Here is a 25939-nt window from a genome sequence, read left to right as displayed (position 1 = left end):
CGCTTGTTTTATTTTAGGAGAAGTTCCCAGTTAAGATTACTGAACTCCATGTGCTGAAGCGTGAGGGTGGAATGAGTGAGCGGAAGATTGAGCCTTGCGTCACTAGATTTCTATATGCATAACTCAGACTAAAGTAAGTATCAGGGAAAAGGAAATAGTCAGTGTTTACTTATTCCAATTACTCATGCTTTCGTATTTCTTTTCATCTCCTCCAGGCCACTCCTGTTATCTCTAAGGATATCTAGAAGCTATTTTTCAGGACCAGCTACTTGAATAGCCTTTAAATTCCAATTTTTTGCCTTTTAATTCCATTATTTTTTCCATTAAGATTTCAAGTTCAGGTAGATCACAGTGTGAGATGGGCACTCATGCAAGTCTGTTTTTCTCTCTGCATTTAGACCCAGAGCAGCCAAAGTGTCTCACATCTTTGTGTAGGGAAAGATCTTTCTGCAGGGCTCAGGTTGGCATCCGAACCTTGCAGCAGCTGCTGCTGCCGAGATTGGGAGCCTTCTCTCTGCCAGACACGTACCACTTGTGCTGTTTTTTCACTGTACTCCTCAGTAATTTTTTTTGTGCAAGGGTTAACCAATCTGTGGCATTTATCTCTTGTATCAGTACTCCCTTGGGAAAATTCAGCATTGGGGAACTGAAGATAGGAGCTTACACTCACAGCCATCTGACTCCTCATTTTTACGGCTGGACAGTAACAACTGATGAGAAGAGGATATTCAGGGTGGAGAAACCGAAGTTTTCTAACCAGCCTTTTTACTTCAGAAAGGATCTTGCTGAGTTGTTACCACTGTCTTCCCCATCTTACCCAATTAAGAGAGTGAAACAAATTGTTCCATGAACAATGAACTAATGAAACTCAGTTTTGATAGATGTATATGCTCTGCTTCTTTCTCTCACTCTTGAATACTCTAATTTCCCTGTGATTTTCCTGTTCCTTTGACACTTCAGTTTCCCCAGTAAATCCCTGCAGCTGCCACCCAGTTCTCCCAACCACCCGACACACCTCCCAACTATGGGATGGGGAAGAGGCAGCAAGTAACAGCTGAGCTCACCGCATCATCATTCCTCTCATGTCAGCACCGACTCCTGAGATACATCGGCCCATTGTTATAAAACCTGGGGGGAATGTCATATATCCGCTAAAATTAATTTTCCTATCTCTGGCCTTGTTTTCCCGTTCCTGCGTCTTACTAATGCTAAATATGACTCGACACTGGTGGATACTGTGGCAAAAGTACAGATCTAATATTCACAGGACTCAGCTAATTTTATAAAGGAAAGAAACAGCGAAAAGAAAAGGCAGGCATTACAGGCTGACAAATAGACCTGATACATGCTCTAGCCAAAAGAAATGTTAACAAAGTCTCCTAGCCAGGCAGCAGGCTTTGGGGTCCTGTGAGTGAATGCAGGGCTTGTGCATACCTTCCTCTACCCATGGGGAGTTTAAATTCAGATTAGAGATTAATCCCTTATCCAGTTTAGTTCTAGTGTCTAGTGTCAGGACAGGTGCACCCAGCTCCAATGCAAGACCAGCACCTACAGAGCTTGATAAGGCTGTTTTAGGCTGCTTGAAAGGTCCTTACCCACTCAGAATCATAGAATCATTCAGGTTAGAAAAGACCTTTACGATGATCCAGTCCAACTGTTAATTTATCTTAATATATATGATGAAAGTTCTTCAAGTAACTAAGCAGGAGGACTCAGGTTGCTACCTGAGACTTCGGCTATATCCAGGCAAGGCCAAAAGGCTCCAAAGGTGCCTGGGAGCAGTCCCAGAAAGCTGCAGGGCATGGACCATCCCCCAGCACTGCCCAAACTCCTTGGGTGGATTCCTCTGAGGAGCCAGGGGCTGCTACCTGTGAAATTCAGCAGTCACCAGAGGAGGCCAAAACATTCTGAAGCTGCCTGGGAGGAGTCCCTGGGAGCTACTGGGCTTGCACCTGCCTCCAGCATGAACAAAACACTTCGGGTGGCGACCTTGAAGGAGTCTGGGGCAGCTTCAGCTTTCTCCAGAGGAGGCCAAGACAATCCTGGACGTGGCTGGGAGAATTCCAGTGGAGCTACTGAGCACAGACCTTCCCCCAACATGCACAATGCTCTTTGCGTTGCTGCCTTCAATGAGTCTGGGGCTGCTTCCTGGGAGTTCACCTGCCTCCAGAAGCAGCCAAACCACTATTTACAGGCTGCCGTTTGCTCTCGCTTGTAGTCCCTCTGATCCGCTGGAGCAAAACCAAACCCACTTCGGGAGGACGGTGAATCGATGTAAAACTGAAGAGGATTTGGGGTCTATTTCTGGTTGCCGAGGCCCAGGGGAGGCGGGGAACAGTCTCTGCCTGCCAACACGCGGCTCCCGCCGCGCTCGGCGGCCGCTCTCCTGGGAGGGCCGAGGGCGCGGCGCCGGCCCCGGGGGAGCTGGTGGGGGGATGCCCACGGGGGGCGGGGGCCGGTTTGGCGTGCGCTCGGCGGCTGCGCCAGGCCCCGCAGCCTCCCTGGGGCGTCGGGAGCGCCGGCGCTGCCCGCCCGGGCCTCACCGAGCCCGGGCGCGGCCTACCCCCGGAGCCGCTCGGCGACAGCGCCGACCCCGGCCGCCCCGCGGGCCGGGCCGGGCCGGGCCGTGCCGGGCGGCGGAGGCGGAGCCGCGTCCGGGGCGGGGCGGGGCGGGACGGCGCGGCGGCCAGGCGCTGCCTCAGCGGCGCGGCGCGGGGTGATGGAGCCGCCGGTTCTGGCCGCCCGCGCCCCGGCACGCAGCACCCGCTGAGGCCCGCCCGCCGCCGTCGCGGCGCGGCCGCCCCTCGCCTCCCACCGCCACCCCCGGGAAATGGCCACCGAGCCCCCGCGGCCAGCGCTGCCCGCGGCGGGGCGCAGGGAGCGCGGCTGCGGGCGCTGCGCGGGCGGCGGGCGCGGCGAGGCGGAGGAGGAGGAGGAGGAGGAGGAGGCCGCGGCCCAGGCGGCGCCCGGCGCTTCCCCGGGCCCCGCGGCGGCGGTGGCGGCGGGGATCCGGCGGCGGGGGCTGAACGGCTGCGTGCCGCTGTCGCACCAGGTGGCCGGGCACATGTACGGCAAGGATAAAGGCGGTGAGCGGCGGCGGAGCGGTGGGCGGCGGGGAGCGCCGGGCCGGCCCTGAGAGGGTTCCCCCCCCCCCCCCCCCCTTTTCTCACACGCACACCCCGGTTTACCTTAATTCTGCCAAACCCGGTTGTGGCGGGGCGGGGTCTCGCTTGAATTCTCCTCACGTCCCGCTGGCGGCGGCCGGCAGCCCCGCTGTCGGGGGAGCGGTCGGTGACAGCCGTGAGCCGCTCACTGGCGGCGGGAGGGGGACGCAGGCGGCCCCCCCGGGCTGAGCCCCCGCCGGCCCCCGTTCGGCTGGGCTCCGGGGGTCGCCTCAGCGCCGAGGGGTCTCAGCGTCGCCGGGGGGGGGGGGGGGGCTGGCGGGGCTCCCCCGGCCTGCGCAGGCTGCAGATGGAGCGGCATCGCCGCGGCCGAACGCCCTCCTCCAGAGGGTTTTTATAAACGGGGAGCGGCCCGTCAGGACGGGGTGCTTAACGGGCACCTTTACGCCCGAAGGCCTCTGTAGTTCAGCTTCGTTTTAACGGGCACCTTTGAAAAACGTGGGAATTTAGGTAACGGCGTGCTGGTACCCTCAGAACGTATGTTGAAACTACGCTTTATCTAAAGGGAACGCCCAAACTGGCCACCAGAAGCTTCAGCAGAATATTAGTGATTCACCAACCTGGGGTCATTTCCTAGTTGCTCGTTTATTTGATAATAAGAGTAAGTTCAAACCGCTGGCTAGTAAGCAGTCTAACAGTACAACTGTCACGAGCATTTTTGAAGCATGCCTCCGCTAGCTTTAAAATAGCATTTTAATTCCAGGTTGAGGAGTGAGGTGTTGGCCCTTCTGGTGAAGGTGCTTTTTAACACGGGCAGTGGTCAGTGCCAGAGCAAGCAGCCAAGTTAATGTTGCCAAATGGCATTTTTTACCCTTCCAGGACCTCACGTTTGGTACAGCTCCTGCCTCAGAGCCAGATGTAAGGTGTACATCCATTCAGCTCTTGGGGTGCCCTTTGAGAGGGGCTGTAATGAGTACCCGCTGTCACTTTGAATCCTGTTGGTAGGTGCTGCTCCTGCCCAAGAGGCCGAGGGCTGAACTTGGGAACGCTTTCAGCTGTCAGTGAGTGGAATTACAGCGCTAATGGCACTGTGAGTTTGTCTTATCTGCAGCCTGCGTCCACGGTATGTCTTGCTGCTGATAATCTCCACAGCAAAGTAACTCTTGTCCCTTGCCCCTGCTGCAACCGGTGCAATAAAATGTCAAGGGAGGTGTGTTGAATCGTTGGAGCTGTGTGTCTTCCTCATTGTTCATATATCATAATGTGGGGTGGGATCAGGCAAAAAAGGCTTGCTTCAGGGAGAGCCTCAGCTTTAGCATGTCAGTTTTATTGCAGCTGGATCAAGGCAACACAGGTGATATATTGTCTATATTGTGGGTGCAGCTCAAATAGATTAGGTAACGCTATCTCCACTACATCTAATGAGCAAGATGAGGATTTTCTTGCAGAGGTACCCCCACAGTTGAGGATCTCATCTTAGAAACTGAGTTTTACATTGAAGTGAAGACTAAAGTTGCTCTGGCACTCACAGCTCTCTCATTTTTGTAACTGAAACTTCTCATTTTATTTCTTTACAGATGTTGTATGTAGGAGTGCAGGCAGTCGAGATGCTAAAGATACAGGGTCATGTATGGTTCTGCAGTGCTGCTCCCCACGGTGTCTTTGTTGTGAAGCTAATGGTCATATGTTTGGATATGTGTAGTTGCTGATAGCACTGGTAAGGAATATCACAGGCAACCTGTATGCCAGCATCTGTGAGAACTTCAAGCATGTGTGAGGAGACCACTGTGTCTTCTACCTTCTTCATGGCCTTTTCTGCCTCTTCCTACAGTAGTCGCCCTTCCTTTTCTTTTCCCTTCTGCCCTTTTCTACCCCATTGAACCTTTAACATTTTAAAAGCCCAAAGCTACAAAATCAGTATGCCTATTTGTCAGGATACCTCTGTTGCTATGCATACAGCATGGCAAATGTACCTTGAAGGTTGTACCCAGCTGGTGTTAGTATTTGAGTTGTTTACCAATTCAAGCTCAGAGCCTTCCTTGTTCTGCCCAGCTTCCTCCTGTGTGTCACTGCTGTCCCCTGCGCACAACTTCCCTTCTGTCCCTGCATAAAAACACACAGAGGAATTGAAGGTATACAAAGTATTTTTTAACTATTTAACTTTTTTGGTTAAAGTATGCCAGAAAATTTCTTTGCCACAGGGTTCCGTCCCTCCTGAATAATCTTTCCATTTTCCCTCTGCTCCCTGTGACTGCTACCGCTTTGCAGAGAAAGGGCTCTAGCAGTCTCCCTGCATGCACACGCAGACCCTCAGCTTCAGTGCATTGCAGCTGACCTTTTGTTGGATGCTGTGTTCAGTAGTGCTTCCCCTGGAACAGAGTAAGTTGTGTGTAGTAAGTAAGGTAACCACCTTGGCTCATGGCTTTATTCCATAGGCACGTAGAGGGAGACAGGAGCCAATGGGATATGTCACCTTAGAGAGCCTCCCCCATGCCTGGCTGTAGTTTGGTGCCTGTATCTGCCAAGTGCTGGAGGTCCCCAAACCATCAGTGGGATTCTGCAGCTAAAGGAGCTGTTTTTTTTCCATGTGACTTGCTCAGTTACACAAATCACAAAATTTCTAACTCTGGCTGCTGTTTTGCTGGTGCAAAGGTTAAGGTGGCACATATGTGCTGGTCAGTCCTTATTAGATCCCTCAGATGACAGAGGGTCTTTTCTAATGTAGATGGCAGGCGTGTTTGTGCAGAACAGGTTTTGTCTGTAGTTCAGTGAGGCATGTGGATTGAATATGATTTTTGTTGTTGTTGTTGTTTAGAGGAGCACGTACATCTCTACTGGTTGTTTTTTGCAGTAGATTCGAGTTTCAAGATAGCTAGCAAGCTTTGCATGCAGAACCACGGAGAAATGTTTGTGAGATATTTCATAATTTTAATTTTGATATAATTCTGCTGCTTCTTCAGAAATGCTAAATAGCATATTCGTATATCAAAACAATACTACTCCCTGTCTGTGCTGAAAAACACCAGGAACCTTGGAACAAAACCATGACCAATGTCCATATGTTAGTATGATCTGCAGGTGATGGTATCTGGTGGTGGTTGTAGATCAGAGGGAAGGTTACAGAGTTTTCACCTTTGTGCTTAATATTGAAACATGAGTCTTTGGTTTCCAGGCCTGCCTCAGTCACAGTTAGAGTCAGTGCTCTAGTCTGTCAAGAAGATGAGGGAACTTTAGACAGTGTCAAGTTATATTAAACTCTTCAAGTAATATGTATCAATCCAATAGTGTATGGGTTCTACTTCCAGGAATACTTGCCTGGTTTTTCTACCTTGTCGATGGTCTGCTTGTCTTAGTGGCAAAGCCAACACGCAGATTTTGAGGAGTATGTGTTATAAAACCTTTTTTAATGGCATGATTATTAGCAATTCACATTCCAAACATGTGCCATTCAAATACTTTGCACGCTTTGCTAAGTGGTTTCCAGCACATGCGAAAGGGTAGAGGGTGGAGTGGAGGGGCATGAAGCTATTGCCTCTTGAAGATGTTGTGGGACTCTGCGCATCCTTGTGTGGCAGTATTTTTCTGGAAAGTACGCAAAATTCAACTTTCAGCAAGCAACATGACTTGAGAGCTGTCTTATGCAAATTTTTAAAACTGCTCTTTGTTCATTGGCACAGCCAAGTAATAAAACAACTTTTCGAAGTCTGGTGGTTGTTTTCAAGTAAATGTCTTAGTGTCTAAAGATTTTGTTTAGTTTCAGAGACAGCACAACGGAGCCTATTCAGAGGTAATGCTTTCTAAAAGATGAAAACACAATTGCTGTTACAACTGCAAGTTCTTTTCGGGACACAAAGCTCCTGGCTTGTTTTACCGTGTTTCCTCGAGTGGTAAACTGAAGATGTGAACCTATTTTGGATACAGTTGATGTTTTTGCTTCCTTTCTAAGGAAAATAAATTACTATATGAAAAGCTATGAATAAATCCTAGCAGAAAATTTATTTTCCAGAAGTGGGTTTTTCCTTTTTTCCCTTGCAACTGATGATCTTGAAATTAAGAGCGCATTTCATAGGGATGCAGTTCTTGACTGTATCCATCTCTCGAGTACCCTCAGATATTCAGTTGCATTTCTTACGTGGCTACTTGGCAATACTGCTGACTGGAGAGTCATTAATGCAGTTTTGTGAGGATATTTTGGGGGTTTTTGGTGCAGGCATGATGAAGGTGGTTGCCTGGCTGGGATAAAACTGTGTTGTAATTATGGGTGACACAAATAGTACCATCTGATTAATGCTGTAGGGGTCTAGTAATGCAGAAGTGCTCTTTCTATGCCACTAGTACAGAAATACATTCACAGGACATATATTTATATGTTAGCTAGTGAGAAAGGCATTGAACTTGGTACTGACTCCTTGAACTTCTTGGCACTGTTGGAAAAACAACTTATCAGTTATTTAAAAAGGGAGTGTCTATGTAATCTTCCATAGTTGAATGAAGGTTTTTTTTGGGTGGAACTTTTAATGTCAAATCCCAGCACTGTGTTGGCCTAGAGCAGAATTAGACCCAACAAATCATCTGATGGCTGGAAAAAGAGGAATGCAAGCAAAGTTCTGTGAAGGGTTCAGTGTAGGAGTTGCCAATTTCTACTCTACTGTGCAATACTGAAATCAGTACAACTTTGCAAATAGGCTGTCCCTGGTGGTATATTTACTATTTCTGACCACTCCCACCCCACTGTCGTCGTGTCCCTTCCCCCCCTCCCCCCCAAAAAAAAAAAAAAAAAAAAAAAAAAAGCTGTATCTCCTAAAACTAAGCCCTGAAGGAAATGTCTCTCTTCTAGGTATACTGCAGCATCCGGATGGGACTGTCCTGAAGCAGTTGCAGCCACCACCTCGTGGTCCCAGGGAGCAGGAGTTCTATAACAAGGTGAGGGTCCTGCAGCATGGAGGGAGGTGACTCACTGCGGGTGAAATAATGGACGTGCTTCCTGTAGAAGTACCTCCTTAATGTTCTGGCTGGGAAAGTGCAACCTAAATATCTGAATGGTAGGTCACCAACAGCCCTGTCATGTTATCTGGGTGCTGTCTAGAGCTTTCTCCTCCTTAAATGTCTGTCCCCATGCCAGATCTACTTCACTCGCAGGATTTAAACTTGCTTATTTGCTCATGGGACAGCAGGGCTTTCACAGCATCTAAGACATTATTGAAAAGCCTTGTATTATCTCCATCTATGATTAAAGGGTGGTATGTTTGATCCCATCTTTCTCATATTGCTGAGTGTCTCAGAATTGGTTGCATCTAAATTCAGCATGTCTTACACTTCTGTCTAGTCTGGTTTATTGCTGGAAGTATTGCTCTGTTCAGTATATTAAAACTCAGCTCCTTTTAAAAGTCAGTAAAAAGTAAAACTCCCCAGTTAACTTCTGTTTCTTGTATTTTTCCTATTGCTCATCTTCTGTTTGCTCTATCAGTAATTTTAATAACACAAACCTGGAAAGCTGTTGCATGTTGTCTTAGGAGGGTAAACTGGTTTTAAAGCCTCTTTCCTTTACCTACCTACCTACCTGTGATAGTTCATCATGTGGGTTTTTTTATGTCAGCTTGATATGTCTTCCCTTTCCATGGCTTATTAGGTATGAAGAACTTAGAAATCTTTGTGCAGGCTGAGAGAGGCATCTTGACGCTTTTTGTTGTATTGTTTGTTTTTTTGTTTGTTTGGTTTTGGGTTTGTTTTTTTTTTTTTTTTTTAATTTCCTCTCCCCTAGAAGGGTATTAATTCAAATTACGGAAAGTCATGTATTTTGTGGAAATGTCTTGCATTAAAACATTCTAAGCAACATGGTCTAAGCAAACAGTGTGTTTGCATACTAACATTACTTGATACTTCTCATGATGGGACTGCTAGACAAAACTGCAGCTTTTGAGTTAACAGGAGCTCGGCAGGAGCCAGTTAAATCTAAATGTAAATATTTTTCTGAAGTTTCTCAGTGACTGTTGTTTGGATGAGATTAAGAAAGATGCAATCTAGCCTGAGCAGTAACTCTTCAGTAGAAGGAGAAAGCTTGAACAGACTCGGGTGTGTTCAGCCTCCTTTTCTGCGAAATCCTGCGGCATGGACAGTAAGGTGTTATCACTGTCGAAAGCCAGTGGGTAAGAGGGGTAAGCCTGAGCATTGCTTAGATGTTCACTGTTCACAGCACAGGCGTTATCATTTTGCCTGCTGCTTAGACTCGCGTGACAAGCCCTGAGCAAGACCCTGGGAAAAATCTTTGAGCAAGAGGCCTGTCCGTCTTAGTGCCCTTGTTACTATGCCATGTCATAGTGGGAGACATCAGGTCTTGATGCTAATAACTTGCAAAGTTAGCTTCTGTGATGTCTTCCACGGCCTTGCTGGGTCGCTTCCGACACTGAATTTTTTTGTTTATAAGCCATTTGAGAAAGAGGTTGGGCGGTTCCTGAAAAGCAATGGAGAAAAGAAAGGATGTCTACACAATTAGTTGTGCATGGAGTAGAATGCCTTTTTGTGAGAGATGGGAAGGAGAATAAATTCACGTATGTTATGTAGGTGAAAGTACAGGAGACAGGTCTTGGATTTGTTGCTTCTCAATGATTAACTACTGTCATGTTTGCTCTCAGGCAAGAACCACGTGATGCGGGATATAGACACCCTAGCACTACATATGTTTTTTACAAGATGAGGATTACTGCGGATTGTGAGGGTCAGTGTAAGGTACAGTTTCATGTGCAGCATGAGCTGATAAAATAGCTCATTGCTGCCAAGAGGGAAAGGCCTTTCTTCTCATTCTTGCCATTTACCTTCTGCCGTGCTGGTGCTTTTTGGATATCGATGAACTGATCTGACTTACTTAAAAGATGGCAAAATTTCCTTGTGTTGATAGTCTTCTGTCAGTTTTAGTGATTAAACTGACAAGTGGTGGGAGCAACAGAAGGAAGGCCCTGTTTTGGTGACTGAGCTCAGTTCATCTTGTGGTCTTTAATCAGAGACAATATCACCTGGAAGTAGTCTAATGAGCCTCCAGAGAATGGGGGAAGGAGAATTTTACCACTCCTTGAGACAAGGAGTTGTTTACAAGGCAGTCAGGTACAGGAGATGGTGAGAAACAGTGCAGAAATCAAACAAGTGAAACAAGGCTCATGAATGCCAGGCTGTTGCTTTGTCATGACTAGACAGCAAATCTGTCGATAAGATTAAACCAGAAGGTTACCCATTAGTATAAGTGGATTAATCATGGCTTTTATTTCATTGCTGCACCTATTTTTTCATAGGCGCTTATAACCTTTTTGTCTGTAGTGATAGATCAGTTATTGCTTCCTTTACATGCTACCTTACTTGCCTGAATTAAGATTAGTACCCCAGTACCTGGCCCAGAAACAAGTGGGGTTTTTTACTTATGGGTAAAACAAACCTCCTTGGCTGAATTAATTGAAAACCTCTGTACTTTATGGTAGCAAGAAGATGACCACGTCTTGGTTTCAGCTGCACAAGTCAGCTGGAGAGTAGCTATCGTGGGTCTGAGGCAGAAGTGTCTTCCAATAACCAGCAGTGACCAGGAAGCGGTATTTCAGCATGCGGCCTGAGAGCTTGTGAGCTGAAGTTTGCTGGGAATGAGTCATGATAGAAGATAATGAGGCATTAAGAGACAAGTTTGGCTATAACTGATATATTTAACCTGATACCAGGTAGATATCTTCAGACTGAACAAGACAGTCTTCTCTTCCAAAACTGCTGAATTTGCCTTTAGCTGGATGTGTAAACATGACAGAGGGCCATAGTCTGTGTCAGCGAATGACTGGAACTTTTTTCCCCTGGTTACTGATGGGATATTTTCTATGGGGCACGAAGCTGAGTGCTGACTGGTAGAGCTCAAAAGAAATGGGCTTCCATTTTGGAATGGAAACTTGAACAAAATACTAGTAGTGATCTGAAACCTTCTCAGAAGTGGGTGGAAACTGGAAGCTTTGAAGAATTTCACAGGTGTCTCTGAAAGTGGAAAACTGGAAAATCTCTCAAGTAATTCCTACTAAGACTGTCATTAGGTTACCTTTCTGTTTTCATGATAGTATATTTTCAGTTTTTCAGTTTTTTTTAAAAAAAAAAAAAAGAAACAACCCACCCTCTAATACAGATCTTTCTTAAGAGATTATTTCACCAAGTAAATCAAACTTTTATTTCTACTATAGCAATATGTGTCATTCTCTAGTGATGGGGAAGTGGCTTGCCATGATTCTGTGTTATGAGGGAGGGAAAATATTGAGTGTGACAAGATTATCGTGAATACCTTCTATGAATAAACGTAGTACAACAATGAGCTGTTTGTATTCATTGTTAATAACTTACTATGTGTTGCTTAACTTATCATTGGAGTGTGACTTTCCAGTGGTAATGTCCACTTTCTGTTGAGTTCTGTAAATATGAGTAATTATCAAATTGAAATAATAACATTTTAATTTTGTTCCTGCAAACTCCCTTCCTGTACCCGAGGGTATGAACTTCATACAAACATAGGCTGCATAACCATGGAATGTTTTACCAGGTCTTCTGCTACCCTTATCTGGGTAAAAAAATTGGAGTTTATTAACCTTGAATAGCTACAGAATCCTTTGTTTTCAATAGATATGAGCAACAAGAGAATGAAAAAAAGAAATTGAAGTAGAAGGGTTGTGGGTTTTTTTAAGGACTATCTACACTGATGATCAGTTGTTTCCATCTAACGGAAATACTCAGTGAGAACGTGTAGGCGGAGGCACTCTAAAGGACTGCTTTTAAAGGAGTTTCAGGAGGGAGCAGTATACGGAGATATGGGAATTGGAAAATGTTGTTGTTTGAATATGTAGTATAATATATTATGTAGTAGTGACCCATTTCCATTAAAAAAAATAAATTGGTAAAAGACAGTGTGTGTTTATGGTAGGCTGCCTACATGCATGCTAAGAGATGCACAAAAGCGAGCTACTACTCAGTGTGTTTTAGTATTTGGCTTCAGTCTGCTTTATGCCAGGGCACATTTATACAGGCTGAAACCATCTGATTTAACTCAGCAGTGTTGGGAGAGGGAAGGAAAGAAGCCTACCAGCCCTCCTACGGTGCTCTCCTCTGGCAGATGAGTTCGGAACTGTGAGAAAAGCATCCTTTGAAAAGGTCAGTGCAGTCAGTGTATGAGGTAAAACCTCCCTGCGTAGCTGGGTACAGAGCTCTTGTCTCAAACATGCCAGGCGGTACCCAAGAGCACTGTGTGCTAGCATGACTCTCTCTCCCTATTTAAGAGCTATCCCCTTCAGCACAAGGGTTTTTTTTTAATTTGTCACGTCAAGAATGTAGCATTGCAAAAACTACTGTCCTGTTGGTGCCCTGAAGAGGGGGAGGAAGCTGGAATGTCAGGCTTTAAATAGGGCAGCTGCTTTTGTGGGCACAAAAGGATGGAGCTTGAGCTGCAAGTATTTAAAACTGAGGAAGAGAGAATCTACAGTTGTTGAGGTTACCTTTGTGACTACAGTATCCTACAAGCCATGTGTTTAGCACCAAGAGGTGGAGTGTTTCTTAGGTTCAGCAGAGAAGAGAAGGTCACTGAACTCTTTTGAAAGGGCAGCTCTTCTGATTTCTGGCATTCGCTCAGTGGGGCTGTAAACCTCTGTTACTGTGTGTACGTGTTCTAAGCGTGGCATACTGAAGTTTTAAAGGTTGCTAATGCAATAGCTAATAAACTGAGATTTTATGCTTAACAGATCAATAAATGTGCCTGTAAACTTTTATTTGAATTGCCCTTCTGTTCTCCTACGGTGACTGCATGATGCTTGAGGTGTAAGTAGTACGCTTTCCCCCCTCACCCTGCCTGCCGAAAACTGGCCTGAGAAAGCTCTTGTAGCATGGACAACTTCCAGCACTTACCATTTTTTCCCTCTTTGCTAGTGGCTGCATGTCAGAATTGTCATAGCTGGTCCTTGTGTTGTTGCCAAGTCATGGCTCCACATAACATACCTGCAATACTATACGGTTTCCAAGGCCGTTGTAACGCAAGTCTTACCCAAATTCATAGACGCCCTTGTCTCAGAGTGCAAGGGTAGTTTTGGGAGGTTGGAACAAAAAGGTGGACGGGGTTGTCCCAGCCTCAGCTCAGCTCTGGCAACCTCCTATCTCTGTTGCAATGCTTGGGAACCAAGGCAGCTGATTCACCCCACGTAGCATTGGGAAAAGATAAGCGGGCTAGTCATCTGGCCCTCTTGGATAACAGATCTTCCACTCATTGCCAATTAATGATGGCTCTGTTAACTGCTGTAGCAGTAGTCTGAAAGTTCAGGGTTCAAGCCCTGCTGACATGGTATATGAATGCAAGGAAGCTGTTACCACTGTAGATAACAGAAATTGTTTTTCACTCTTGTTACATGTCCTGAAAACAAAGCCAGGATGTAAGAGACACAAATAGCTCCAGCATGTAAAAGAGATTTACGTTAGGTGAGAGTCAGGCACTTGAAAGCTAGGAATTAATGGTTTCATGGTTGTGTGCACAATTGTTCTAAACTTTTGTTGGATGCATTATAATGCAGCTTTCAATAGGGCAATGACCTGTCTTTCTGTTTTGTTTCCCCTAAAGAGCCTACTCATTTTACAACCTGACAGAAGGCAGAATTAATATTGTTTGTGAAACTTTTTCTGTTTTGTAACAGTCAATGAGTTTCTGACGAGAGGATAACGTGTTAGTGAAGACCCAATTATGTTAATATTCCTGAAGCCATAGTTCCTTGTGCTTCTGTGGTTACAGAGGAGAAATGTGCAGGAAGTACGCCCATTTGGACCATTATCAATAATCTTCTCCTTACTGTTTTATTTATGTCACTTTCAATAACCTGCCACTATTCATATGCTGTGGCTTTTCATTACTGCTCGATGCTTTCTTCCTTTTTGCACTGTCTAATTTTAATTAGTATTCAGGCAGCTTCAGGCAGTGTAGAAGACTTCTGGTGACTTCCCTCCCCCTCCATGGCATAAAATCAAGCCAGCAGCCTGAAGGATATGTTTTGGCCTGGAAGCTTTTGCATGGAGTTGCAAGAACTGACTCATAAGGCACAGCCCCCTTTCAGCCTATATAGTACAAATCACGATAAGGCAGCCTGTGTTCTGTAAACTGTTCTCTGCTAGTGACGGAAAAGGAAGAGGATCGGGAAGGCAAAGTATGTCTTGCTTCAGGATGAATTACCCTATTTTGTAAACTCAGTTAACTGGTTTTATGATCTTGATTTAGATGATTATCCTTGACTGAAAAAGGAGTGGATGATGGCCATTGCACTGCTATTGTGTACTAAAATATCCTTATCCTGTGATCAAGTCTCCAGCTAAGGTTCTAATTTTCAGTCTCGTATGGACAAAGCTTGGAGAAATAGGATGTGCGGTTCCCTTAACATCTTATTTTTGGGATGCAATGCCTTGCCCAAAGCCTTCATTACTACCTCATTCAGAGCTGTAGCTTGATATCCTGAAAGCTTATCTTTGGCCATGTCTCATTTTGGTACGTCCGGATCTGCTGCACCTCCTGAAGAGGTAGCAATACTGAGGTGTACAAGTTACCTGTTTGCAAACAAAGCAAGCGCATTCTGATACAGTCCATTTCTGCCCTTGGCATTGTTCTTCCTGCTGAGAAACTGTCTGGGAGGGATTCTGTTTTGCTGGGGAAATATGCAAATTTAAGTTCCGAAACTAGTCTGTGAAATTGCCTCACACTGTACTTTAAACCACAAGCCTGGACAGAATTATTGTAATAAAAGGGAGGACACTCAGTACTCTTCAGCTAATGAGAAGAAAACAGCTTTTTGACAAAATTGTGAAATACTGGCAGCTTGTATTCAGATATTTTTCTCATTAGGAGTCATCTAAGAGAGATGAAGGATGAAGCATCAGTCTAAATCTACTGAGTTCCTCCTACTGTCCTATAAACACATTTCTTGTACTTCAGATCACTATTAAATGACTGAAAGCCTACTGTACTAGGACAGTAAGACTTAAAAATCATGGCAGATGTCTGTGCTTCTTACATGCTAGCAAAAACAGGTTTGGAAGGGATGTGCTGTGCAGTAGAAGGTTAACCTAGAAGGGTCTGGTGAGCATTTGTTCTCCGTGCTCCTTGTATAGTGTGTGCCACAGAATAAACTACAACCCGCTTTAATAAATCCTAAGAAAACCTCATAAAAGGAGACAGTAAAAGGCCATTATTGCAGTTTGATGCTATCAGGGGAGTTGGTAACAGATTGAGTGGTCTATAGTCCATGCTAGGTGAGGAAGCAGGAAAACAAAATCCAAATCTTCTACCAGCCTGATTTTGAGGAAGTTTACATCGTGAGAGTAGATCTGGCTGAAAATAAAGAAAAAATGCATAGTTTTAATGTGCATATCCACAGTGTGTTAAATTGGATTAAGTTACAGTACAGTGCTCCTGCTGTGTTAGAGGGTCATGCAAATGCTAATTTTTTCAGACTGGATCAAAAATTCTTTAAACTCCAATTCAGCTATGAATGTTTCAGAATATGGATAAACCTACTAAAGGTATGTTGGTGTTATACAGGAAATACAGTACTTTGTGCATTATAAGTTTATTTAAAAGTAAGATTTGATTGGTAAACTGCCAGTAGGGGATTGAGGAAAGTGTAGGTTGCCTCCTTGAAAGGAAAGGAAAATGAAATCAGTCTCTGAGAACATGAATTTCAGTTTCCAAATTAAAAAAAAAAGGGCTTGTAATATCAGAATAATGCATAAAGTCAGAACTGTGTATGTGTGGAAAGAGATGTGAATCATGAGTGCCTATGGTGGAAAATAATGTAATGTTTTGGTGGGTTCTTGGTCATCCAGGTACCAGATTAACCATAAGTAAATGAAAAACTCCATTAAATATTATGTTGAATGTCCCACTGTGTATACAACATGCCTGTTAAAATTCCTGTAATATCCAATACTTAGGGAGCAATTTTATAGCAATTATTTTTCAGTCTTTGAGTATTTTTCTGTGTGTGCGAGTGTATTATATACATTTATATATCTATAAAAATCTTGACAAAACAAAACAAATGACTTGGCTCACCATGCCTGAGTGTAACAGAATCCACTTACCCAAGTTTTTTTCCTCTGCCTTGCCGGAGCAAACTGAACAAAGGTTCTGTAAGGTTTCTTGGAGGTGTTATTACTCTTCTTTTTTAGTTTCTCCCCCGTCCCCATGTCCTAGCACAAGTCAGCACTGCTTTTTTCCTTTCTGGCAAGTGGTGAGCAAGGAGGTTGTTTGCAGGTTTGGGAAGCAACAGCCACTGTGCTTGTCCAGCAGACTGGTGAGTTGACGGGAAGATGCTGGCTCATAGCAGATTCTGTAACTTCCAGTTTTGCACAGGCAAACATGTAGGTGGGACTCCAAAGCGTTAATTATTCAAAGCAAACCGAAAAATACCTCTAGCTATTACAAACCAGCTATTTTGATGTCAGTGTCTCCTCTCAGACAACTGGAAACGCCTCTACTTGGGTAGAAAACTTCAAAATAGCTTTTGGGCTGTTATTTTCAGTCCTGTGGAAGGAGCCGTTGCATACTTTCCCAGAATCATAAGCCATCAGCTAAAATTCCTGTTAGTAGGTGTCATTCTTCTTAGTCCATTAATAAAATTCATAAATATAGTAAAATAAAAAGATCATTACTGTCTGCCTCTGCCTTGGCAAATGTTCTCATCACAAAGTAGAACCTGTTGATGTCAGAGGAGCTTTTGATGTAGTAACAGAGACTATAAATCTGACATAATGTTTGCAGAGTGGCCCTTGAAATGATCGTGTTGGACACTTGACTGCAGGTGGGAGTTTAGTATTCTGGAATAAGGGATAGGGTATACCAGGAGATGATAAAATACATGGTTGCTGGTGAAATACAATTTTATTAATCGAAGTTATTTGTCAAAATTTAAGGGGAACACAAACAGGTGCTCTTTAGAGGATGGTAAAGACAGGGGTTTTAAGCGGGTATTGATGGTAGATGTACTTAAATGGCAGTTTAAATAGAGTGCCTTGGCCTGGCACTTACAGTGAGCCAGCTCAAGGTGCTCAGCAGGTTGCAGGACCAGCTGGATGAAAATGGGTGTGGGACTGTGGTAGCCCTGGCTTGAATTGATTTAAACTACCCTGAAGCTGCACCTTTGGGGTAGTGCTGCAGTAAATTCTTTGTAAGGGCTGCCTCTTGCAGTATTAGGAAAAAAACTTCAACATATGTCTGTCAGGACTTGGTTCCCCTTTCTATCTCTCTGAAATGTAAAATTACATTTTACCTATTCAAATGTAACTGCTTCAGGGCTCCTCCCACCCCTTTTTCTCTCTCACTCCCTAGCTTGAATCTCCAGCTGTGATCAGATAGCTTTCCAGAAACAAAGGGTAGTGCTTGTTAATGTTCTCAGAAAGTGGAACAGCCATACTGTCTTATTTTCCCTTTTCTCCTGCTGTTCTACCATTTCACTTCTATGTCAGTAATTTCAGTGAGAATTTAAGCTTGAACTCTAGAATAGTTGGAGTTGCTTATAAACTCTCTGCTCCAAGAAGATTTTTTTTTTTTTAAATGACAACACTGGGTGTTGTCTTTGTTCAACTTGCTTTGCATCTGTGAGGACTTGGATATGTCAAGGTGGTGGTTTCTGACCAGGTCCGTGTGTTCCCTTAAAGTGCTAAGCAGTGTTCATGTTGCATATGCAGTAACAGCACTGTCTTTTGGCTCAATAGTTGTAAAGATAGATGAGAAGACTGGTTGTACCATACTTCAAAGTAGGTATGAACTGGCAAAGTGACATGACTTTTTGCCATGGAATTTTCTGGATCTCTCTGGCTGCTGGCATTTTTAGTTTTTGCAGAAGGTGACTGAGGACACTGTCACTACAGCTCTGGGTGAATGGTAAGTGGTGTCTAAGAAGGAAGAGTAAGAGTAAGTAAGAATGGGAGAAGTATTTATTGTGTTAAATTTGAAACTTCCTTATCAGATAACTGACAGTAGTATGACTTAACCATTTTTTTAGGCTATGTTCTCTTTATTCTGGCCTCTAGTGGAGAGTACCTAATGTCAAGTCTGCTCCAGTCTGTTGTAAGGAATGTAGCCTACTTAGGAGGCTGTTAAACAGGTGTTTGTGCTGGTGATGCAGACACAATCACCTACACTTCCCTGGGTATCTTCTTTAAGAGCTGCTGCTTTTTTTTTTTTTTTTTTTTTTTTAAGAAAAAGATGAATCAGTTTGTGGTGCCTGAGGGATCAGGTTTTGTTGCACATTCTGAGAGAATTGTTTTTGATGTCAAAGAGCTCTCAAGTTCATTGAAGACTTCAGCTCCTGTGCAACTGAAGCTGACAGTAACAGCTAACTGTGCTAGCGAGTTGTGAACGTAAGGGAGACTGAAAGGCAAGAGGAAGCTCAGCTTTTGTGACGAAACATGATCTCTAATTTTGCAACTTTGACCAAGAAGGCCCTGATGCCCACTACCCTGCTCCATGCTCAGCTGGGTGGCTTGCAGCAATTGAGGGGGTGTGCGGGTAAAGTAATTTAAACTTGCTTCATTGTTAATCTTTAGCTGCCCAGGAATCCTGTGGGTTGAAAGATGAGATGGGAGTTTGCTGTCTTGTGAAGAGGGAAACAACCTTGTTCTGCTTGGGATGGGGTAGGGTCTGGTGCCTGCTTATATCTTGCAAAATACTTCACTACCTTGCCTCTGTAGTAAAGGGTTGTTGGAAAGAAAGAGAGACTGGACGATCTGTCTCTACCTAGTTTCTCTCTGGCTGTTTCAGAGCAACTCGTTGTGTGTGGTGTCTGTGGCTCTTTACTCAGTGCTCCACCGTGGTATTTGTTCAGCGCTGCTGCTGGTGGCCGTGCTTGGTTGCTGCCTTTTGGTCTCTTCTGTCCACGGAAGTTTTGAAGCTCTGCCACATCCTCAGAAATGGGTCAGGGTTCGCTTTGCCTTTTGTAAAGATGATTTCCGTGCCTAAGGCTGCAGTTCTTGCTAGGGTCAGCCTAAATTTGATTGTATGAAACGTGGAAGCAGATAAAATAAGATCTCCTGTTTTTTTGGAATTGTTAGCGAATGCCTGGTTGATGAGGATGACCAAATAAGTATCTCTTTGGGAGATTTCTGAAACTTATTTTCACAGTCTTCATTTTCTGGAAGGTAAGATGGCTAACTACTCGCTATAATTTTTTCAAGTCACAAGTGTGTGCCATTCTTATTTGAAAATCCATTTATGCAATCAGATTGTGTCCTGATTTGTTGTAAGGGGTTTTTTGGCCTTTCTGTAGGCATCTTCACTGAGAATAATGATTGCAATCTCATGTATAGTACAGCTGTATGTTGGATAGTAAAATAAGCAATTCACTATCATAGCATTTAATATAACAGCATTCACAAATACTTAACTTTGGAATTATTCTGTTATCAGATATTTTGTATATAAGCAGAGCTGGCTTAATTCGTCACATCTGTGGCAACAAATACTGTGGAAGCTCACAAGTCAAAACATGAGAGTACTACGCGGGGTGGGGGGGGGGTGGGGGGGAAGAAGCAAGGGCTATCAGAGTTGTAAAGCCAAGCAGTCATGAATTGCTAAAATCACAGCTGCTGTTTCAGCCTCAATTTTTTGGCCCTTGTACTTTCCTGGTGTAACTGGGTGATGTAGGAGTCCGCAGGGAAGTACAGTGTACTCTCAGGTAATTAAAGTCTGTAATATAATGCGACCACATTGGGAGGCAGAATTAAGGTTGCACTATCATCTGTAAATCTTGCATTTGCTAATTTGAGTGCATAACTTCTTCACTGCTCCCCACCTCTTGAGAATCCCCCAACAACCACACTGGAAACTGAACTCTTTGCCTGATGTTGGCAGCTGGCTGTGTATCTTGAGACTCTGCAAGCTATAGTGCTACTGTCTTCAGGGACAATTTCTGATAGCTGGCAACATAAAAGGTGATACTTCAGACTGACGTGCCTACTCTGACATTTAAAGTTGCCTACTCAAATAACTGTAAAATAAATGCAAATTTTAAATATATATTCTTCTAAATCAACTCTTTTATGTAATTTAGAAGAGTTTCTGTAGACTACATTTCTGTCAGAGTGGTATTTTTTCATCGGAACAATTGAAGACGGGCCTGTACTGCCAGATCTAGTTTCCTGTTGAAATTTAAACATTTGTTTTACCCTCCCTCTGTCGTTTATGTGATTAGCTGGTCTTTAGAAGACAAAACCCGAATGTCCTGCTGCTTTAAATAAGGAAGAAAACATTCCCATTCTCACAAGCAGTCCCTGTTTGCATTAAAAAAACAGATGAATCTGTTTGGATCAGATTTACCAAAACAAACAGAGTGTACTTTGGATTAAAAACTAAGGGATGGTAAACTTGTCTCAGAATTAAGAAGTCCTGAGGAACTGGAAATTATGACTTCATGGTGTCTGCAAGACTATCTGAGCTGCCACAGGGCATATCTGGGGCATATTCTTCCTATGAGTTAGTTGCTGCAATTTGTAATGGTCATGTTGTGAGCCCTCCAAATGTCAGCATCCTGTTTACTTGCTTTTAAGCCCAAGAGTTACTACATTTTATGTCTCCAGTTTGTGCTATTAGAAGAATGTAGCCTGTGATGTGTAGCATGGATACCTCCCCTGGCTAAGCTGACACTGAATTGTTTTCCAGTTCTTGGTTTGTTGGATGAAGACATCGTGTACAGTTACTGGTAAAGCAGAAATAACTTGTATTTGTCAGTGTGTGCTGGAGAAATGGACTTGTTACATTAAAAAAAAAAAAAAAAAAGTGCAGCTGCTTGAAAAGCAATTGGAATATTGCTGATAAAAGTAAAAATATAATGGTTTCTTTTTAAAGGTTGTTCTAGGGTGAGTGATAACCTGTCTCTTCCATGTGTTTTCCGGCAGTATCAGTAGTGATACCTTTTGAGGCATGAGGTGCACGGTTTATCTCCTGTATAATTTTAGGGATGGTTTTGTCATGTATACACTTCTCTTTGGCATTCTGAATGACATGGAAATGTGTAGCTTGCTATCAGGTTGATTGAAACGAGAAGAAATGCCCATGGCATGGGTGCTGTTTACGAGACACCCCTTTAATGAGCAGAAGTGTTTCTCTCCTGCATAGGAATAAGCATAATTCCTAAAGTGTCTGGGTTTGTTGCTTTGCCCAAACCAAATGACTTCCTCTGATCTTTATTTACTGAGTGCTTATTCTTGTTTGACATGCAAATACATTACAGGCTGAGATCGAGGTCCATATTAAGGCCAAATAAGTGCTTTGTATATGTTACATCAAGCTTAAGAGGAGAGTTTATTACTGGTTCTGGGAGCAAGGTAACTTCTTGAGAGACAGAAGTAGTGCACTTAGTTCTCTTATGCCAAAGTAATGATACTGAACAGTGCATTACTGTAAGTTTTGTCTCCATTTAGAATGTCTTCTATTGGTGTATTAAAGGATAGAGCGCTTGGAAGATACTGCTCCTGGAGCTCTTTTGCCCATTTGGCCTTGACTTGGGGCTATTACACCCCATTATAAATTATCTGAATATCTTTATTGTATCCTACTGTTTGAAGTACACAAGACCATACTTGTAGTTACTTGCTGAGTTGCTAAGTTTAATCATCTAATGTTGGCAATTAAAAAGTAAGTCAAAGCAAGCATACTGTCTCTCTTTCAAAAAAAAAAAAAAGGAAGCAGTCTCCTGACATGTCACTTTCTCAGAATCTTTTTGCGAATACATTAAGCAAATGAGTTATGTTTGCCTGTCTTTTCAGTTGCATTCAGTTTGCATGTTTTTCCTCCTTGTCTGCTGCACTTTTTCCTGTTTGTCAGATCCTAAACATATATGCTTGCCATGTAAGGCTGCGATACTGTATGGTGGTTGCTGCCTCTCAAATCTGCTTAAATTCACCTGAGAAAAGAGTATTTGTGCTGGGTGCAGTGCAATTCCCTGTCTTGGCTATGAGGTGCTATGATACAGTAATCAAAAATTAGGTTTGTGCTACTTGTTTGAAAATATCCACAGCATGAAGAAATTCTGCCAGTCTGTGCTTGGAGTCCTGGCTCAGAAACAGCCCTCTGTCCAGAGGGGAACAGTGAACTCTCTTATAAAAGGTAGCAGCAGTTGCGTCTGTGCCTCAGAATCTGTGTGGTGCTAATCTTTCTCTCTCTTCTCTCCCACTCTTAATTTTTTTTTCTTCCTTAAGCTAGTAAGATCAAGCTACACTGTAGTCTTCTGGGGAAAGCACTGTCTTCTGCTGGCAACATCTGAGGCTCAGCAAAGAAATGTTGCATACAAATACACAGCAGTCCCTGATCCCAGGGACAAGCAAAGTTTTTTGTCTTAGAGCACAAGCGTATCAGCATACCAGCTTGCGTTAACACGGAGGAGAAATAGGCCTAGATGTGCAATTACCTGTAGTCGTCAGAGGTGAGGCCGGCTTGTCAAACCAGGATGTGTGAGAAGCGATCGCTGCCCTGTGATGTGACACCGTGCCTGTAAGATCCACACCCAGCAGCCTCTGTACGCCTAGATAGCCACCGTGGTGGCACAGGGTACGGCGGCCAGTGTGCATCAGTGTTTTGCATCATGCTCTGCACATATGTGGTTTGAGCTTTGAGGGTTCCGCCCCCTCCTTAGGATCTGTGCGCTAGGTAAAGGAATGGGTCGAGTTAAATGCTCTAGCGTGAAGTTGGTGTGGATTTGGTTGTGTCACCTCCTTGGTCACTGCCCAGGAACAGTGCTGGCATAAAGGTGTCAGAACTGTGGCTGGTTACCAGCCCAGGAGAGCCCTGTGCCTAAAGAGCTGCGGAGCAGTGCTGCGCATTGGAAGCACACTGGTGATCTGAGTTTGCCCAGTTTGAGGTTTCTGTGATAAAACCTAAATTTAGCACAAACCCGCATTGACTAATTTTAACATTCTGCTGCTGTGTGAGGCTCTGTCTAGAGTTCCACGGCATCGGTGATCATAGCCGAGGTTTGCCTTGATGCTCTTAAAATAGTAGCTGGGCTTCAGGTCTGGGTTTTTTCTTCTCTAGATGTATTAATATTGCAACACTGAAGGCGTGCATTTTGCGATACCTACCCTTTGTAGTTTCCACTGCAAGATATTTTCCCACCATGGTTAAATGTGGACCTCGAAGCAATGAGCTGAGCCAACTCTGCAGAGAGCTCTGTTAACACCTTAAATATGTTTTGGTTTTTGTTGTTTTGTTTTGGTTTTGTTTTTTGGTTTTTTTTTTTTTGCATTGTTTCCAACTTGCAGCAGGCTCTGACTGCACTCCTGAGCCTCGAGTAGCGAAGCACAAGCAGAATGGGTTGGCTTGCCCCAGTCGTGTTGCTGTGCAGCTGCCGTGGGCTTGAGGGACGGGACGTGTGTTTGATCTCATCAGACCTAGGATAGCTGCAAGGGGGATTAAGATGTGATGGTTCCAAAATGCTGTAATAATCACTGTAACCTGTACTTGCGTGGATGTAGATCTTTTAGCCTGCAAAGCGTGTTGAACTGTGCTGTAGGCTATCCCCCACGTCTGTAACTAGATCTTTGGGCAGGCTGGGGGGAATCTGGTCGAGTGGTTTCAAAACCCTTTTAACAGCAGCACTGCAAACTGGTGGTCATCACGCGATTCTGCAGCACATAGTATTGAAGGCTTCATTTTAACTCAGCAAAGAATTACTTCTTCAGGAATATAAGGCAGCTGCTGTTCTCAAGCTGTTCTTGTTCTTGCAGAAGTTGAAAAAAAATGCCATAAGTGTTAAAGCAAATGAGAAGACATATATTTGATTTGTGCATTGTTTGTGTGATGTAGTTACAGGATGAGTTGTTTTGGAGGAAATGCGAAAATACTGTCTAGTCTGAGCTTGTATACTTCACCTGATATAACTTAAAAAGCCCTGGATAAATGATACAGTGTAGTAATCATATACAGTCTCAGATACAGGATGGGAGAACACCCTTTTCACTAAATAAGCTTTGATGCTAACAATTACAGTTTAGATTTTTGTTCAAGTTAGGCCATAAATTATTCTTAGTCAGAGTTGATGCATCTTTTCCACTTCGAAATTTGAAAGAAAGGATGCTATTAATTTAGGTTGGACTGTGATAATTACCATCTTCATCTTGTATGTTTTTAAATGTAAAATAGATATCTCAAACAAATGAAAACAAAGACTGCAAGAAATTATAATTATGGGACAATTGGAAGTCTAAAATGAATGTTTTAAACTGATGATTTCTCTACCCCTCCCTAATTTATTTCAGGTTTATGACTCCGACTGTTGCGACAGCATTCTTCTGGAGCTGCGGGAATATCTGCCAAAATACTTTGGTGTCTGGTCACCACCTACTGCACCAAATGGTACTGTTCTAATTTTATCTGCTAATCCAAACCTCCTTGAAAAATCTTCTGGAGACTGATTTTTGGCAGTTGTGAGCTCCCTAGGGTGTTTGGTTTTTTTCCCCATTTTGTACTGTAACCCACTAATGTTCCCTCTAACAACTGGTTCCAGTTTGCAGTCCTCTGGCTCGATCAGGCCTTTGGGCTCTTCCTCCCAGGGGAGATGGGGCATGGCCATTTGTATGGCAAACGTTTTCTGAGCAGCTGGACCTGGTGCCTACTGCCCCGGAGCTGCTGCTCTGGTCTGGATCACGTTGGAGGAGTGGGCTGGTTGCACATTTGTCTGGTCAGGCCATCAGAGAAAGAGATGGATGCTGTATGGGTGTGTGAAGAGATAAAAATGGATAGGCTGGGTCCGAGGGGGAGACGTTCAAACTGGAATCTGCTGCTGGATCCCCAGAAGTTGGATCCTGTTGCCATGCTGTGTCCTGCAAAGCAGTTATTTCAGCAGGTACCTTCCTGTGGAGCCCTTCTTGTCATCCTCTGTTACTAGTTACTGGTACCTTAATGTTGTGTTTGTATAACATGTTAGGAGTCAGGAAGAAAAAGTTATTTTGGGAGGACAATTGGAAGATTGTCTGTTCTAGAGAAAATGGATGATGTTTTTAAAACAGAAACTAGTTTTTATTCTGGGGGCTCTTATTCACACTGGGGAAATGGAGCTTCTGGAACATATGGAAACAAAAGGATGCTGTGAAGTCTATTTAAATACCAAAACTAGACACTATGCTTCTTTAATATAACTCCTTCTTTTGCTTATGCTGTCACTTGGTAGACTTGTTTTCCAAAGAGAGCAGTAAGACGGTGTCCAAAGACATTTGTTAATCCAAACTGTCCAAAGACACCGTCTAAACTCTGTGAAAAGGAAATGCAAGGAGGATTGTGGTTGTACCCAGCACTTTTTTGGCTCAAATTTGCCTTCATGCTTTCATTTTTGGCACTAACTCAAATAGCGTTACCGGAGCTATCTTCTTCCTTCCCTTATAATTTTATGTGTGTCATGGAGTTCACTTAATGTCCCCTCCAAATTGCAAATCAATTTTTTCTTTTCACAGTAGGATCTTAAGATGTAAAAATATGTGGTCTAGTCAAAATACAATAATTAAACACATCCCTAGTTTACTTTGGGAATTCACTAGCACTGCGTACCATGGGGCTGAATTTTGGCAGGTCTACACCAGTAGTCCAGACATAGCCTCTAGGAATAGTTGCTGAAGGGAAGAGTAACTTTTGGTTTTGTTTTGCTTCTTGAAAAGACTGTGCACTATCAGGAGCCCTCTTCATAGAAAGCTGTGGTGGGGGTTCAAACAAAACGCTCCACTGCCAACTCTGTTATCTGTAGTATTAATATGTTTTGTGTAGTCTTGATAGAAACCAAATACACTGGAGCTCAGGGAGCTTA

At 43.8% G+C, this 25939-nt stretch overlaps 1 protein-coding gene across 2 annotated transcripts in view; it reads left to right on the top strand.

Annotated features, from left to right (window-relative positions):
• Positions 1–2662: 2662 nt before the first annotated feature.
• Positions 2663–25939, top strand: part of IPMK (inositol polyphosphate multikinase) — a 42345-nt gene continuing 19068 nt past the window's right edge. Inside the window, exons 1-3 of one of the 2 annotated variants that reach the window (XM_042787602.1) lie at positions 2663–3086; positions 7960–8045; positions 24402–24498. In XM_042787602.1, coding sequence (XP_042643536.1) covers positions 2831–3086; positions 7960–8045; positions 24402–24498 — 439 coding nt within the window. In that variant the 5' untranslated portion in view covers positions 2663–2830. The remainder of the gene's footprint in view (positions 3087–7959; positions 8046–24401; positions 24499–25939) is intronic. The other variant, XM_033012101.2, reaches the window with a different exon arrangement.

Source organism: Tyto alba, unplaced genomic scaffold (assembly GCF_018691265.1).
Source record: "Tyto alba isolate M040663 unplaced genomic scaffold, T.alba_DEE_v4.0 Super-Scaffold_1, whole genome shotgun sequence".
Lineage (NCBI taxonomy): Eukaryota > Metazoa > Chordata > Aves > Strigiformes > Tytonidae > Tyto > Tyto alba.
The sequence above is the reverse complement of the archived record's forward strand: the minus strand, read 5'-3'. Positions and strand labels throughout refer to the sequence as shown.